General features: G+C 35.4%; 1 protein-coding gene across 2 annotated transcripts in view; it reads right to left on the bottom strand.

Annotated features, from left to right (window-relative positions):
• Positions 1-841: 841 nt before the first annotated feature.
• The window catches only part of IA-2 (tyrosine phosphatase IA-2), a 392,148-nt gene continuing 374,251 nt past the window's right edge, over positions 842-18,738 (bottom strand). For both annotated transcript variants that reach the window (XM_090411727.1, XM_090411728.1), the window contains 7 exons: positions 18,322-18,399; positions 17,069-17,188; positions 15,052-15,218; positions 11,412-11,465; positions 5,990-6,054; positions 4,692-4,765; positions 842-3,723 (listed from right to left, as the gene is read on the bottom strand). In XM_090411727.1, coding sequence (XP_090267853.1) covers positions 3,652-3,723; positions 4,692-4,765; positions 5,990-6,054; positions 11,412-11,465; positions 15,052-15,218; positions 17,069-17,188; positions 18,322-18,399 — 630 coding nt within the window. In that variant the 3' untranslated portion in view covers positions 842-3,651. The remainder of the gene's footprint in view (positions 3,724-4,691; positions 4,766-5,989; positions 6,055-11,411; positions 11,466-15,051; positions 15,219-17,068; positions 17,189-18,321; positions 18,400-18,738) is intronic.

Below are 18,738 nucleotides of genomic sequence, written 5' to 3'. Positions count from 1 at the left end.
GCCTTAATTATCAATTCTAGTTATATATATGAGAAAGAAACCATCCATGTCTCTTGCTGGTTTGTTTTGGAATCGGAAGAATTATCATACTCTGAAGAACACAAATGTGTAATTGCAACAAGAGAATGATGAACAAGATGAGTTAATGGCGTGTATCCATTAAAATATTTTAAGGTTAACAATTCCTTATCAACCTAATATGAATTGACAAGAGTTCGGCTCAGTTTGAGAGTATGCGTATTATCAACTGAGTACTACTTGGAACTATTCAGTTTTGTGGATGTATGGTTATAAGCTTTGTACAACTAAACACAAGCCAGTGACAAGTTATGCTTTGTGATTGGGAGAGCGGACATATCACACTGTATGGAATATCTCAGTGATAACAGGAAATTCTGAATGTTGCTGGTAAAAATTAAGCACTGTATTTTCCTTTCCTTCCGAAGTTTTTTTGATGTTAACAGTTCGAATTGGCATCATTAACATCCGAAATTAAAATTTTTAACCAAGAGCGAGCACTACAACATAATCCATTCATCACAGAACTTGGAACTTGTTTGATATGTAACTATTTTTTTTTAGTTTAAAGTATATCATCACATGATATGCTTAAGTCTCGCAAATGTGTTTACACACATCAGCAGATTATATTTCAGTGATGGCGTACTAGAGAACTGATGCCTCCAAGTGCATTTCCTTTTACTTGGTTTTATGTGTTTCTTATATTTTAAGATTAAATTATTCTTTCCTGTTTTCAATTTTGTCAGAAACTCTTGTCTATTATTTAGAGAAAATCTGTAATGCCTTGTTTGAAGTTGTACTGTTGAACCAGCGAATAAAATAGTTCAGGGGCAAACATGCTCATGTTTATTGTGACACTTCCAAGGTACAGAAACACCATTTTTTCAATGGGCCACAAAAATAGCAAGGAGGATGAAAATAGACTCTCTTTTGCCTGCAATAAAGTAGGATGCTGTTTACGAGAGTTAGTTTGGAATACAAGGCTCTTAATTTCTGAAGTCGTAGTATATACACACACGTACACAGTCACCCACGCACAGACTCAGTATCATATACACCCACACATTCTTGACTTCCGATAAACTGGTCTTTCCTCATGACAAGTAATCTCCATCTGGACGCTGTTTGCTTAAAGACGACGGCTGTAAAACTATCTCATTTTTACATAAATAGTCAAGAAAAAAAACATTTTGTACAGATTTATGCATTATCTTGATAACTTATTTGGCCTAATTTATTACACTCAATTATTTGTACATTCATTTTTTAAGAATAAACAGGCTCTTAATTATACATACGAAGTGTTACAGATGAAACCCTGCAGGAGCAAGTTTATACTTTTAATAGTCGTAGGCAGCAAACAGAATTTCTTTTTTACATACTTCAAATTTATGAACACTCCTACGACTAAACGCTTACATGCACAATAAATTTCCAAATTGAATAGGTATATAGCTGCAGTTTAGGCAAATCTAGTTTTATATATTTGCATTTTTTCGACGTCAATATTGTCAATCTTCCTAGGCAAAGTTAATATATTCTTTAATATACAAACGACAGTGTACTGTTTTCATACCAGCATTTAAATTACACGCACGAATGGGTATTTTGGTATGGGAAGAATAAACAAATTCTCTCCCAAGCAAGGCAAAAAAACTTTTGTATTCATATAATGATATCAAGGCAACCCTCATGTTATATTCTAGCTCATTAAATGTTCATAAAGAAGCTATTCAAATATAACGACTATAAATAAACATGCTTTAAGGAACTCAAATATGCATACTTTCTCAACCCGTTTTCTTTGTACTTCGTCTAACAATACACAACCAACAAGGAATAGATATATATATAATCTTTTATATAAATTATCTCTATTTATTTATCTTATATCTATAAACTTCTTTATTCTGTACATATCTTTGCATGGAAGAGCTGAGATGAAGTCCTGAAGTAACTGCCATTAAACTATTTAAAACGAAATATTAAAAGTAGAACATCTCATGAAAAAAAATAATTTTTTATCTTAATAATTATTCAACTTACAAATCATGGTGCCACTTAGAACTTCATCTTTCTTTTAAATTAGTATTTTGACAACGTGTGCATTAAGATATAAATTCTATATTAATATATAAACAGTGGGATACTTGCATAAGGTAGGGATATAAAATGGTGCAGAAGTAATTGGTTCTCAATCAGAAAAGCAACCATGGAGTGTTTTTTTTTTAGCGATTAGAATGAAATGGAGGGCTTATTAGAGCGAGGCTAATTTGTTCTCGATTATGTTATGGTTATATAAAAATGCATCATATATGCCTTTGTATGTGACTGCAGGTGATCACCTGGGAGAGTATAAAGGAATAACTTCGACCTTATGCAGATGAGAAATTTAAATTTTCTTTCACGCTATACAAGGTGATACATTAAGAATTGAAATTATTTCTTTTTTATATTCTATCATTTAAGTGAAACAATAGCGGTCATGACACGCTAACATAATTTGGTCTTTGCAATTTGCGCTGAAATTTACAAAAGCGTGTCCTTTTCTTTACGGTTCCATTAACCATATTTGATGAAAGCGTCTATCCCTGCAAAAATCCATCTAACCATTAAACACACACCCTATTGTGATATAATTTCTTTTAAAGAAAGCGCTTGCATAATGATCTTTCAATTCGAAACACCGCAATACATTTATTTGAGTGAACCTTTTTAGAACGGTAGCGCATCTCACAAGCAGAAGGTCTGTTTATTTACAAAGGAGGCATTAATGTCTGTTGGGGATAGGGTCCAAGGTGGGATAAAGAACGTGTTCGGGGTTCATATATCTTTTGTGATTCCCACTGGCATGTTTAAGGTCCTCTAAAGGGGGCCCAAGAGAGTTAGGTATTTGAGGATTTGTATTGTAACAAGCGTAAACCGCTCTTCGACGTCCGCCACGTTCCGTTGCCAGGGCAACGGAAACTAGAGAATGCTTTTCGAAGATGTGCGTACTTGCTACATTCACTGGTATTATTATAGTACCTAGGATGCACCTTTTTTTTTTTTTTTTAAGCAATATTTCGATCGAAAGCACCGAAATGAACTCAAAGCAGTCCTCGCGAATAATTTATCTAACAACACCGGCTCGTGCAGTAAGCTTGAAGTGTTTCGGCCCTGAGTTTCATGCAATAGGACATCGATATACAACAAAAGCATAGCAAAGGGGATATCACATAAATGGTTTGCATTATGGTGGGGGATTACTAGATGAGGGAATAAATGGTGTGTAGTGTTCGTGCAGATATATAGCGTATATGAGGAACAGAAAGGTTCTATTTATAACAGAGATAAATAGCGATATTCATTGAGGAAAAGAGATCTGGCTATCATCCGATGCGTCGTCGCTTTCCGTGGTTCACTGTAACAGGTATACGAACATTGCCCATTTTATCAGCAAATTCGGGGCATGGCGTAACCATTAGGATTTTTTTTCCGGGTGCATAAGCCTACTTTATTTTTCTACATTTATTCGTTTTTATTTCAGAACATCAAAATCGTACGAAATGGAATTCGGTTTTTGATACATCTTGTCGCCTAAGAGCAGATAATGATATCAGGTCTCCGTTGCCGTGGTCGAGAAGTGGATTACTGGGAGAGAGCTTTCAGAATAGCATGGACTTCTTCAGCAACTGCCATTAGCACGAATTCGAACTGGGCCTAGAAAGAGAGAGAAAATCATTATATCTCTAACTTTTACATGATTTTTGTTTTAAGTAATCATGATTACGGAAGAAAGGATTTATTCAGGAATTAACTCTTGATGGCATAGTGAAGAGTTTTTATGGGTATTTTTGTCTTTTCCATAGCTAGAGTTTGTGAAAGCAGTATTTGGCACGAGGTCCAGCTAATTGCGATCTGAAAAAAAAATGTGAATCCCCGCCAGGTTTCCCGTTTAGATGAAATTGTTTCAGGCCACTTTAAGGCGTTCAGATAAACAGATGATGGTTATACATGAGATGCTCGAAAATCATCTACTGCTTAAAGGCAATAAAAACATTCATTGTTTGTCAACAAATCAATTGGAATTCTAGCCTGCTTTCCCTCTTCAACCGACGGCATAAATATAATATCTAGATACTGACGTTCCTTCCATGAAAGTTTCAGAACCTGTGACTCGGACCAAGGAGATAGGTTTTCTTAATTTAAATGTCTGTACTGCGATGGAAGAGGACATGATGAAAGTGGAGTGTTGCAATAGCTCGTCTTTGTTGCAGTTTCTTTCTTTGCGTTTTAGAAAGAATGCTATATCAATACACTAACCTCTTTAAAGGAAAATGATATGATCCACAGTCAAACATTTTTTTTTTTTTTTTTTGCTGTGGGGATATTCATTATATTTATCAAAAGCAACATAGGACGTTTTTCAGATGCTCGCGATCCGCAAGCTATTTCTAGTGAATACGCTCGGTATTAAATGTCATTATTTTTAAAGTTTGCCTTAATTGTATTTTTTAGAGACAAAAATTCATGATAGATATCTTTTATGATAAACCGGAAAAGCCAAAATTGTCCTGAGAGTTGCGAGTCCGGGATTTGTCCACCACTGACATAGATGATAAATGAAATGCATTCACGAATAAACACTTGATTTCATTAAGGCAAACACACATTATTTAATTCCCTACCTTTGTTTTGACCATTCCGCCCCGCTGATCTCGGATGTGCTCCAGTGTGGCAGCGATGTCAATCTCTTTAGCTCCTACAGGAAAACAAAGAATATAATTGACCTCCATTCAGAAGCAAAATATCTGTTTACAAGTCAAAAGTCATGCTATTCTTACTCGCAAACGAAACAGCGAGAAACTTATCTACATAATTTGAAAGTAACGGCTAAAGATTGTCACTTAAAGAAAGATATCACGAATAGCCATGAGGTTTATAAGTATCTAGGGATGCATCAGATTCAGTCTAATTCAAGGGTCTGTATTCATTAAATAGAAATAGTGCCATTGAATTGGCACATAGGAAGCGACAGTTTTTGTTTTTAAAGACACCTGGATATTATTCGTTAAAGAAGCAAGATTCTATTTTATCTTTATTATTTCCTAAAACAAAACCAAACATTGTTTTAGGAATTATAGCCACTTGAATTTTGTGATCAGACTTCGTATACCTGATGCCGAAGAACGACTTAGAAAAACATCATAAACTGAAGGCAGCAATAGTTTCTGGACTACGTTCTGTTATATGGGCACGATAAAATTTCATAATACAGAGCGAGATTGAAGCTGTAAATTATCAACACTGTTGCTTCTCTGTATCTCAAAACTGCTGGATCGAAATAGATTTCGACTTATCACCGCTATCTTTTACCCCCTGTTTCCTCAAAGGCAAAATCGACAGCGTTCTCTGTATTAAGGAGTTTTTGATAATTAGTTTTCTGTAAATCTTTAATTAATTGAAAATATGTAATTACCAAAAACCTAATTAATATCCAAGAGACTCATACTAGCCTAATATTAATGGAAAACTAATATTTTTTTTACCAATAATGTTGATAAATCTTTACCTCTTCTTAATAGGTGACTCCAAAGTCTTGTAATTGAATTTTATTAAAGTGTTCTAATTGGATACTAGCCGAAACAATTAAACTTCGCGAAATTATCATCTTCATTGTGTTCTCAATAGACACATCGCCATAAAGTTCAAAATCACCACCGCTTCAGCAAAATATTAAATTGCAATTAATGTAACTAAATGAATTAATGGGGGCACTGCTATCGGGAACAGTAAATGTATGCAGTACAAAAGACTTGAAAACATTGCTTAAGTCTCTCAGGAGACTTAAGCAATATAAGTTTATATCAATTTAACGTTACTACAGCTGTGGCCTGTTATTTAATTAACTGTGACATTATGGGCGATTCTTCTTAGCTGGAAAGACTATTTACGTCTACGAAAGAAGGAAGAAAATAGTTCTTACCTTTAGCCATCCTGTTCAAGACCATATCGATGAGACAATAGGTTCCCGTTCGTCCAATACCGTCACTAGAAAAGAGAAAGAAAGGGGGGGTAAAAACAGCCATCAGGAGCAATACAATGGTCATTTTTCACATAAATACGTTGCTTCCCTTCTTAAGCCTCTAGTGTTTGCGTTAGCCTTTGAACTAATGACCACAAATGGGCCCTACCTGCAATAATGGTCAGTTAGATCTCCATTGATCCGACTGGTTCGTGATGTTACCCCCTAACTGTGTCGGAAGTAAGCGGGTCATCAATAACAGACACTACCCTTCGCTGCTAAGGCTCTAAGTGGCGTAATATAGACGGCAATGGGGAGAGAAGACGAAAGAGTGTAGTGTGAGTGCTTGGGCTCTGATGAAGTGTTAGGCCGACTATAGCCAAAGCACTTAATGTTATGTGAGGGGGGGGTATAGAAAACTGAGAAGACAAAGCCTCGATCCTGTGTATGCTGAAAGGCCCATCCATTTTCGGGGAGAAGGCAGGCGTGCAGCTATTAACGAAAACGCTCTTACATTATGTAGCGCGGAGTTTATATCTATAGGTATAACTTAATAAATCATTTTTATAACACAGTTCGTGGAGCTCTACCATTTTCCCAAGGTTTTATGACAAGGGATAAACTTTTGGTGATTACTTAAATAGTTAAATAGTTTTTAGTCATTGTGCGCAATTCACGTATTAACGACACGGCTGTTCATTCGAAAATGCTAATAATGCTCTTTCACCACTTCGCTAATAGCCTTGGTAAGCTAAATAAGATACACAAAAAGTAAATAATCTTTGTTTTTATTGAGGACAATCCTCCCGGCCATTTCAGTAAACCCGTCAGTTTTAACTAAACGTTGCCAAGCAAGTTCCACTCGAATATGAATGGTTTATTTAAAAAAAAGTCATTAAACGATTTGGGCACCCTTAGATTGGAAAATGCATGAGTTCGATTCTCGTCGTGACAAGAGGAATCTTTACATGCTTTTTTTATAATTGACGGTAAGTTAGCCGATCTCATGGGGGGGGGGAGGGTAGAAGGGATTTTTTTTCATCTCGCATACAGGCAAATCGGCCATGAGAATACGCAGACAAAGAATACTTTTGGGATTGAGCGGTATTTGGCGTTGTACAGAGAGGATTATGTACAGAAACTCTAAGTTGTATGCTCTCTTACGTTCTGAAGGTGTCATGTAATAATACTTCTTACTGCTTATATCACCACAGGAATTCCACAGTGTAGTCTTGAAATACTTCATTACATGCCTGTGAATTAAGAGTTCATAAACACAGTCATCACCTAATGAATTTTTTAAAATCTATCTGGTATTGCAGCTTTCCGTACTAGATTGGAACAAGGATTTTGTTCTCGATTCTCTCATAAGTTAGTGATCGTTCCAAACTTTTATTTTACTCCAAAATTCTGAGAACCGAGCTGAATTGCATCCGGAAACGTTTTAATTAAAATTAAAACGTTTCCGGATGCAAAAACCTGTTTCTTATTCGGCTAAGAAATAATGTGGTATTCAATATCCACTTAATTTTGAATAATTTCACTTCGCCGAAGTGAAGCCTGTTGGCTCTTATTTCAGTAATTGTATTTGTGCACCTTTTGGCAACTCGTACAGTAAAGAAATAAGTTCTGACTATCGAAACCTTAGTGTTACATCTAGGTCTACCTACTCACTGATGAGACCTCAAAAAAGGTCGAAACCACTCTGGGTAGTGACCTTCTCTCTTAATGTAGAACAAACAGTAATACATCTCCTAGGAGCTGTGTTTTATATTATGGGAAAATACTAAGGACAGTGATCGGTTCTTACTCCACCTTTACTACGAGTCACCCAGGTGTTGGCTTACGCTTGGACTCGCCAAACTTTATATAGTTTTCTATATTCGGCATGAAACTCTTAGATTAGGTTTCCTATCTTTGAGTTTCTTATTCGGCTAAGAAATAATGTGGTATTCAATATCCACTTAATTTTGAATAATAACCTATTAATATATTTTTACTTCAAAGTCTCAGGTTTATTAAAATTCAATGAATCCAGCCTGCTGTTGAACAATAAGTCCATATTACTCATTTATCAATTTGAAATACGGCAGTATTATGTTTCTTGTGGATGACTATCTTTTAATATTTCCAGATTTAATTGTAATCGCTAAATACAGACGGTGGTTGTTGTTGCTTGTTCGGCGATCAGGTTAAAGATAGAGTCCTTAAAAACAACATCCAGATGGTATGTTTTAAAGTTAGTTGTTGTCGACCCCTTCCCCCCCGGAGAGAGCGATTTGTCTGTGTTACATAGCATCAAACAAGTTCATATTGTACTTCGAAGTAGCATAACGTTATATAGGAGAATCAGAGTTTGTTCGCGTTTCAAGGAGGAAACAAAGTATACTGATACTTGCTAGAAAAAGGAACAGTCAACAGCAAATTAGTGTACATTATTGAAAAATACTTCATTCGCAAAGGCTTGGAATTCATTGCTTGTGTTCCGTTCCGTTTGTTATTTTGCTGGTGTGGGAACTGTTATCCGACTATAAAAGTCTACCATTTTCGGTGCTATACGATCTACACTGTATATTGTAAACATAAGTCGGATTAGTTTAAATATCTTCTTATATTCCACCAAGGATTCGTTTAACTGCTTCCTTCCTTGGAGTCATACTATTAATCCGCAAGTAAAATCCTAAGTTATTCTTATTTCAGCAGTCCACGGATGGATAAAAGTGCGTCGTCTGATAAGATTCTGATGGACCTGAAAGAAAACTTATCCCAGCTGACAGCTAAAATTGAAGTATTTTATCACTATCATAACATTTACTGATTTTTTACACGATTACAGAAATTACTGCCATTTCTAATAAATTCTGCCCAGATAAGCCGTACTACAACAACTTAACTGGTTTCTGCTAGATATGCGCACACACACACACACACATCGAACATAGCTGGATATGGACTTGTTTATCCAGATGAGTTACGAAATGCCTACGGCGTGTCTATATTACTTCGCAATTATCGAAGTGGTTTCCTCTCCTCAATTCTTGTTGATTCTCGATAAGGTTGTGTCGCGAGTATTGCCGTTTATTGGATCCATCCTGTTTAGATACGTCGAGATACTCTCCATATAACAAATAGATGCGATTACCTCAGTGTCCGAAGCAGCTGTCGTTTCGTCCTGTGTCTTCGAAAGCATCCTTGATAGATTTTAGTGAGTTTCAGTAAACTGATGAGGAGGAGGAAAGTGGGGGGGGGATAAAACGGACTTAGGAAAATGCACAAAAAAAGTATCTACTGCTAACCTATAGAAAAACAGTCTTGCCGGCCATTAGTGTTCCTCCCCCCCCCGTCCTTAATCCCAGTGAGTCTCAGATTCTCTCTAATGAATAAGCTAGCATGTGGTAATCAATTATTTCGAGAACTGCATACACTGAAGAAACAGTGCATGATAGCTCGGTTCGGTTTTAACATGATTAAAAAAAAACTTCAGCATCGGAACATTCAAGTGTGTTTTATAAACCTTCACTTACTGATCTTAAACGAAAAGTCTGTTTGATAACAAGCTTTTTTTTTTTTTTTAAACTGAGTTGTCGGAAATGAAATTCTATATCATTTACTCTCCTCTAACCAACAGTCATTCTCTTTAAGGATTATATTTGACCTTTTATCAGTCGCCAACTGCTGAACGTCACAGCTCTCAGAGCTTCGTTCATTTGAGTGTGCCGATAGAGAAGTAATTCTCTGTCAATGTGATGAATTGCTGCTCCGAAGATTTCTTAAATTTCCAGAAAAAGTTTTGCGTTTAAAAAATAGCGAACGTTAATGACTTAGAACATTTAGTCGGAAGGGCTGGGAGACCTTCAGATGTTACTACTTTGGCCTCACAACAAGAAGTGCTCGCGAGTCTGTAAGAACTCATAAATCTTACGGCGTCAGAATAAAGATATAGTAACGTTCAATGAAAATATTTCTTCGTGTGTAAAAGAACTCGTATTAATCTCCACTGCGATCAAAGGAACAACACTAGTTAGTGGTGGGGGTCCTCTTCAGGAAACGGTTTCCTAATTCGGCAATTAAAATTTTCAACCCATTATTTAAATTAAGGGGATATTAAATCCCACATTGTTTTAAAACCGAATAAGAAACTCAAAGATAGGAATCAAAGAGTTTCATGCCGAATATAGTAACTATAAACGTATCGGCGACTACTAGCGTAAGCTAAAGCACATAGTACAAACTAGGGCAACTCGTTGCAATGGTGGAGAAAGTTCTGATCGCTATTCTTAGTATTTTCCATAATGTAAAACTATACCCTTAGTATTATACTTTGGTCTAGTCTCAATAAAGATCGAAACCGATCTGGGTAGTGACCTCCCACCATAATGTATAACATCCGACATCTCGTAGGAGATGGGTTTTACATCATGGAAAATACTAAGAATAGCGATCAGAACTTTCTCCACCTTTGCAACGAGTTGCCCTAGTTTGTACTACGTACTTGAACTACGTGCTTTAGTTTACGCTAGTAGTCGCCGATACGTTTATAGTTACTATATTCGGCATGAACTCTTTGATTCCGATCTTTGAGTTTCTTATTCGGTTTTAAAACAATGTGGAATTTAATATTCCCTTAATTTAAATAATGTTTTTACATCGCCGAAACGAAGTCTATTGGCTCTTTAGTTTAAATAATTTTCAACCCATATTTTATACTGATCGTTTCTGGAGTTAGTTTATCAGAAACAAAATGAAAGTTAAAATCATTTAGATTTATATATATTTTATTATACTGCAGCTTGCAGTAATGTTTATTATAAATCTCTTTGGAGGCATAAACAGCTTATTTGAAAAAATATTGGTTTCTTGCATTAATTTATCTAAGAAACGTTTCTGTGGGAGTGACAAAAATATCATTGACAGTTTTTCATTTGGTAAGAACTGGTATAATTTGGTAAATTATATACTTGCCAAGAAATTATCTTTTAGTTTAATCCTTTTGTTTGCTTACCCAAGTGTAAGCAAACAAAAAATTTGCGCATTTTACTGAGGTTCTACTTGTAGAGTCCTCACTAAAGATGGAAACCAGTCTAGGTAGTGATACATTCCATAATGCATAGTAATATACACGTCCCTATGGAAATGTGCTTTGCATTATGGGATACTGAGGCATTAGATGTGAAGTCAGTAGCCTCGTCGTTATCCTTCATACGTGCTGTTCGCTTACACATGGGTAAAGGATTAAACAAAAATATAATTAAAACTGTTCTGTTAACAGAAACTACTTTAAGGAGTAAAATATTCTTATTTGCTCAGTAACTGGTGTGCATTATTACAAGAATTTTTAGCAATCCTATAGAACACAAAAAGTAACAAATGAAGACGATCTTACCTGCAATGCACTACAATTGGGCAAGATCTTCCTCTATATGATTTATTCACTTTCCTATGAATGGTAAAATACTTTGAATTAGTGTAAGCACTCTCTGTTTTAGAGAAGATTATTTCCATAAATTATTATGGAAAAAACTTTATTAACTTTGTTTTTTTATTGAATTATTATTTGATAATTTCAGTGTTCATTCTAAACATTAACGGACCACTGATATGTTTTTTCGTGACAGCAGTAATCTCATTATATTGAATAAATTACTTGGTCTCAAAATGTAGAATTTTCTGTAACGTTTTGTACTTTCACATTATCTTATTCAGGCCTCAAAAATTCACATTGCATTATTGACTAATTCCAAATTCCATTTATTAAATATGAGGATTTAGCTTCAGAATATGTGACTGAGCCACACATTTCATCGACCTACTCCCAATTACTTTGCTGTATATATTACTTAATATGGTTCGATCCATTGATGTGCTTCTCTCATAGCAAGGAGGACCATACTTTGAAAATCTGATAAATAATTAACTCTTCCAGTGAGACAAACTGACATGTTTTATTGATAAGTATCCGATGTAGCAAATAAGGTTGCATTTCTAAAAGGTACGAGAGTTATAATTAATCATATTTGTGCAGCGGAAAAAGTAATTTCTCAGTCACTCTCCCTGATAAAGATTTGAATATTTTACAAGTTTGTTTTAAAAAAACTACTGATGCATTTCGGAATCTGATGGAGAATTTTCTTCCTCAGCACTATTTAATCTTGAAACTGTACAGAATCCATGGTATTCTGTTACCTCAGTAGAAAGATCATTTCCACTAGAACTACACAACACAGATGAAAGCAATAGGTTTAGAAGGTGTAAATTTCCACAGAAAAAGACATGTAGCAAAACCATTAACCTTGAGAGATTCGGAAGAATAAGGGTTAAGTCTGTAACCGGTTACAACTAGAATTTACATGTATTGCAATCAAGAATATCATGATGTTTAACATACAGGAGAAGATAAGGACGAAGTAAAGGTGCATTGTTTTGAAAGTAGTTAAGGAATAATGCCCTGTGTTAAATCTAGAATTGATTATCACGAAGTATTTTCATAACAAAAACGTAAGTCGAACAGCTATAGAGAAGTATAAAGCTTGACTAGATCGGATAATGTATTGAAAGGGATGCATAATCACCCTTACAAGGGACACGCCATTCAAGCATAGTTGCATGAATTGTATAATTCGATAGCTATGGTCCATAATGTTTGAGAGAACTTTTCACAACGCTCGAATGTTGTGGCAAATCAAAAAGGTACTTTTTCATATGGATTCCACCCATGAAAGGCTGCAGTGGTATTAACATCTTAGGCGGGCGAAGAGTTAAATAATGCAGAGACCAAACATGAAATTTTTCAAGCTTCCAGCAAGCAAGGTAGAAGTTTCAAACCATGTGATGAATTTATTTCATCTCTCTACCTAAAGACATTTCCAAACATCCATGCCCACAGGCTGTTGGATAGTGGATAGATTGTCTATTTGACTAACCAGGCAAGCAAGATCTAACCATCACTAACCTATTTTTTGGCACCTGTTTATTTTCGTGATAACATCAGCAGAAAGTAGGGTTTTTAACTCCAACTAACTGTTTCAAACACTAATTCCAACAGTTGTATGTGATACGAATCTTCCAGAGTTGAAAACCGATTTCTAGAAAGTTAACAGGATACTACCCATTCTCTCTAAGAAAAAAAAAGGTGTGATGAACTCATAAGAACAGCATCTCACTCGAACCACATCTTCTACAAGGCACTTATATTATTTTTTAATTGCCAACAAAGTGCTAAAAATAACATTTATTTGAATAATAGAGTAAGCCAAGTTTATTGCTGCATCTCTTAAGTTCACATAATAGCGTAATATGTTGTCAAGACTTCATTTGCATTTTATAAAGCCTAAGCCTCATTTAACTGAATAAAAATACTTCAGTAATAGTGATGTACAAGCAGAATTAACTACTTGTGGATTTGCAAAAGGATTATACAGCAAACTATAGCAAGTTCAGGGATGAAGAATGCATGTTAGTACTCACCAGCAGTAGCAAAGCCCACCTCACAGCCATCACTTTTGTGACTATGCAATTTGTTCAACATCACAATTGCACCAATCACAAAAATGATGACCAAGAAGGGGAGGTTAGTTAAGGAAGTTGAACACAATGTTAGCAGGCAGGAGTAGAGAGGTGCTGCTTGATAGCTTCCAGCTTCTTGAAGAGCAAAGAGTGCAAAAAAGCCTTAAAAAGAATTATTTGTTATTGGAAGATGGAGGCTAGAAAATTATTAACAGAGCAGCGTTATGACTATAATTGCAATCTATTTTTTAAGGAATCTGAAACTAGCAGTTTCACCTATACTTAGTACTATCATGGTTCGCAGACATTAATAAATATTCCGCTGTTAATTTACATGGGCTTCTTTTTAAATCGAAAACACTAGAAAAATTATTCACCTGAATATGGACTGCGAAAAGCTGCTTCGAGTTAGAATTTCTGAACTTTATTTGGAATCAGTGAGGTATGAGTGTCAAATTCAACTATCTTTTTTTTCAAATTCAAATATATCATATATTATGATATATTTGAAAATATTTTTTTCAAAATATATCATATATATATATATATATATATATATATATATATATATATATATATATCATAATTTTGAAAATGCAATTACTTAGAATTTTGGCAGCTCACTTGAAGTGCTATAATATTTCAATAATCAGTGAATTGCAAGTGACGTCGAATAAACACTGAACTCTTGTTACCTTAACTATAATGTGGTTTATAATGCTTTCTAGACTATTTTTAAATCAAGACAGTTGCTTGCATTTTATTAAGGAGCACAAATAATTGATTACATCATGTGCGTTCTTTATGCATTGTTTCGTGTAGTTTCAAAAGTATTTCGGACAATTAAATAATGCATTTTGGATGACAACTTAATGTCGGATGTAGATTGGTATATCTGCACATATACCAACTCGGAATTCAGCTAAGAATACAAGATGTGAAATTTTAAACAAGTATTTGAATAATGAGTAGTTCTTGCTTCCCAAACTTGTAGAAGAATACAAAATAGTCCTCTGAAATTTTGTGATTTACAAAAATACTTTTTACTTCCTGTACAAAGAAGTACGTTTTATTTTCAAGATAAGATAAAGCGTATCGTACTTTAATTACAAGTAACTCCGAAATTTGTCTGGCTCCAAAGTTAGATGTATCGTACACACTATTCATTTGCATGACTTTCCGCTTAGCATTCAACGAGTAAGAGAAGTTTCTCTACCATGTTTAGCACTATTAAGAAATGACGTTCTCTGATTCTTTATATGAGCTGATTCTTTATATGTAAGAAAAATAATGTTCATGGGTTCGGTGAGTAAACCTCGGCCTTGTCAGAGTTAAGAAGGATTACACGGAAAGTGTTATACACAGTAATCATCCATATTCAGGTTTACACTCCTAGTGACTTTCATAATTATCTGACATTTTTATATGTAAATATGGGAAGTGGCGGTAGCTACCAGTACTAAGAGAAATATATACCGCCATCAGATGTAATATTCTACGAAAACTATCCACAACCATACCTTCGGAACTCCAGCAGTGCCTTTGTGGAACTAGGAACTCCGTTATCTGGCCACGATAAGAAATGGAACTGAGTTACAGTACGGGTCTCGCTAGTCTTCAAGTTCTTCAGGTAGAAACTTCTTACAAGATAATCATCACACCAAATGTGCTCCGATACCAGGTGGACCTAGAAAGTTCGAGAATTAAGAGAATCACTTACTTTCATATTTTAAAGCGCAGTTAACAATATCAAAAATTCCTCACTTAAGTAGTATCTAAAATTAGAAAAATATTGGATACGATCTAGTTCACGATTTGTGTGTGTTAAGTTTCTGAGAATTATTACATACGCACGTAAAGCATTTTACAGATGAGTGTTAGCATTAAACTAATGCATAAACCAGTTATTAGCTGTCGCTATGTAAGAACGTGTTCATTTGTCCAGCGGGGACTTTTTTCTCTTTTAGTGTACTCATTAATTGCAACCCATTGATAGTTTAGTATTGATCGCAGAGGATATGTAAAATTCCTATTTGCAATTAAATTATGTTCTATAATGATTTGAAATTCAATATAAATATCATCATGATTGTAGTACGGTATATGGTAGCCACTTAAGCCAGAGTTTTTACGGGAACTCATAAGTGAATTCTCAATGAATTTGGTGAGCTTAACAAAACGACAGGTGGATGGTATCTGAATAGTTTTATGCAAGTTTACCAACTTCTGACAAAAAATGTACGTCTGTCCCTCGACTACAAGCGATTCGTGATGACATCAAGGCTAATGTGTCATTCTCATGGTAAGTAATTGGAACAAAAGTTAGAGATGATTTCCTAGTCATTGAAGGATTACCATTGCCGACAATATTTTGGCAGAATCGATTACGATTCAATTGTAAAAATCTGGCTGTTAATTTGATTTTCCAGTACCTGTGAACGATAATACTCTTCAAAAAAATGTGTGTCCATACGGAAAATACTTGAGATTTTATTTTATCAACTTATTCCAATCGATTGTTAAAAAAGAATACTTCCCACTGCAGAAAATGATTATGCAAAGTTCGTCATAATTTATAGTGTGTGGTATTACGATTGAATCATTTCAGTCTGAAAAAAACGTGGAATAGTTTTCGTGGCGTTATACAGTGCTAGAGTTTCTTCTTTATTCGAACGATACTGAAACAATCATTTATTGTCTGCTTGTACCGGAAGCTGAACAAGCCACAAATATCCTTGTCTGATGTCATTTGCTGTGATCTCTTTTACACCCAGCTATAGTTTTATGTCGCGTAGAATTAAAACCGGAAGCGACTCCTTCACAGAGCCATTTATCTTCGGAGGGGAATGAAGAGAAAGAGAGGCTTGGGGGGGGGGGATTGCGTTTCACACCGAACCGCAGTTTCAATTACAAACGAAAAGGCGTTCTCTCTCTCTCTGTGTACCGCAAGTTCTCGGCACATTGTGCAGAAGCGTTGCAATCGACCCCTGCGACTTGGCCACATGATTCCCTCTGTGATAATAAAGACATTTAATAGCTCATAAACTGTGTTAAAGGCGGCCCCGCTTCATAAATCATAGGAACACTTTAAAAGCCTGCAAGTTAAATGGCTGCATTTTCCTCTCATTCTCGCCCTACAGTGCAGTGGAGGGACCCTTAAAGTAGTCTCAAAAGGGGCTAAACATTACAATCAGATTCTCTATTCTCAGGTAGTTTTATTGGACGCATATGAATAAATGTATGTTTATTGCGTTCTCATTTGAGGCTACGCCAGTTCATAATTTTAATTAGACCTTGTCAGCCGCGCGAAATTACAGTCGGCACTTGTGTCACTTATAACCATGGGAGTTTACACAAACGCTTCTAATGTGCAGCCAGATCAAAATAATACCACAAAGTAATTTTTACAAGCATTAATCGTGCATTCTCTATTCGGAGAAAGAACATTAGATATTTCAAATAGAGACGAATGCTAAACAGAATATCATATCGTAATTGACTACTCTGGTATGGCATTTTAGCCCCCACATTTCTTACCTCATAGATATGATAAACTTCACTTCCTTCTTCAGGCCAATAGCGGTGACACATGGCAACTCCGTTCTCCATTAGACGAGTCAGCATGACTATCACAACACTTCCTTGTTCCCATATCATCTGCACGAATAATTAAAACATCGTTAAAATTCCATCTGTGCAATGTGTTAAATCTTTCATTACATACATAATTTTAGATGACTACTTTGATATTTTGCGATGCGAGATAACGTACGGCTAAGTTTTTAAATCAAAAAACAAAACTTTAGTTTGCTGTAATGTGAGGTTTTCTCTCTTCATCATAGTGATGAGATCTAGGAAGGACAAAATAGAATAACCGTTTGAAACTACCCCCATTTCTTTGCTGTACTTAAATTTTAGAATTCGGCAATCAACTAAGACCTACTTTCAGATCGTAGCTTACCGTGTACGTCAGCTGAATGATCGCATCTTCAAATAAAAAAAAAATGAAATGGAAAGGAGGAAAAATTATTACCCACTTCTTTCAAGACTAATTACAATTATAATTGCTTTTCTTAAGTAGCGTGGGAGATGTTGAACCACGCAAGCAGCTGCTCTTCTTAAGACCTCACTCTGGTTAATAATCTTCGGAGCAAATGGAAAATAGATAGAGTACTCCATCCTCTAACATCCAACAGTTGGTAATACCGTTGGCTAATTTCAACTTGTTGCCAACGTGATCGAAGAAAAGATGGAGTTCGGTAACGAACTCGTGTAAACAGTGCAGCAAACCTCGCGCCTCCGCCCACAAGAGGGAAAAATGTGGGTGGGAAAATCGGCAGCTGCTGTAAACCCTGCATTTTAAAGGCTCGGTCTTCGTTAATACTTCAAAAGCGAATTATTAAAGTAGGAACACACTTGGATGTTAGACATTCTTCGAGATTTAACCTGCCTGGTAAACTGATCGATAGCTATCGATTTGATGAGGGTCGCGATTTCCTTTCCGATAACAATTTCCTCTCTATTAAAATAAAGAGCGGACGAATGCCTCAATAAAAGTTGTAAGAATAATGATTTGGAAAAGTGCATAAAATGTCGATAAATCCAATCTTGTTATTTTATTCTCTTCTTGGGGAAAAGGAAGAGGCGAATTTGGTACCAAAGCACACTATGAACTTAAAAGAAATTGCCGCCATTACAGCAAAGTACTGTCACGTCATCAATGAAACGAATGCAGGTTAAAAAAATTAAAACAATGAGCTTAGGAGAAAGGTATTTATTTATTTTTTTACCTGCCAGAAGTCAGCAGCAGTATGCGGAAGTGGTCCTTGAGTAGCGATGTAAGCAGGATTTCGAGGATCATGATCTGTCTGTAATGAAACAAAATCATGTTTTGATTAGATTGAAGGGGAAAAAAGTAAATGAATGTCAGTAGAAACATTTTGTGATGGCGCCTATCATTAAAATAAAATTCATGTTGACAATAACGTTCGTAAATTGTACTATATGCAGAACATTTATTTATGGTTAAAGCGGCGTTTATTCTGATTTGTACTGAGTCAGTGTTTCTACTAGAACATCAATAGAATAGAAATCCTGTGTTAAGTTATTTTTATCCACAGCCTCGATGATACGCAAAACTAAAGTAATGCAGTTTGTTTTATGTATACAGATTAAGGAATGTAATAAATAAACGAATCTTTAAATCC

Source organism: Typopeltis vanoorti, chromosome 22, assembly GCF_054136105.1.
Source record: "Typopeltis vanoorti isolate ZY-2024b chromosome 22, IOZ_Tvanoo_1.0, whole genome shotgun sequence".
NCBI lineage: Eukaryota > Metazoa > Arthropoda > Arachnida > Uropygi > Thelyphonidae > Typopeltis > Typopeltis vanoorti.
The sequence above is the reverse complement of the archived record's forward strand: the minus strand, read 5'-3'. Positions and strand labels throughout refer to the sequence as shown.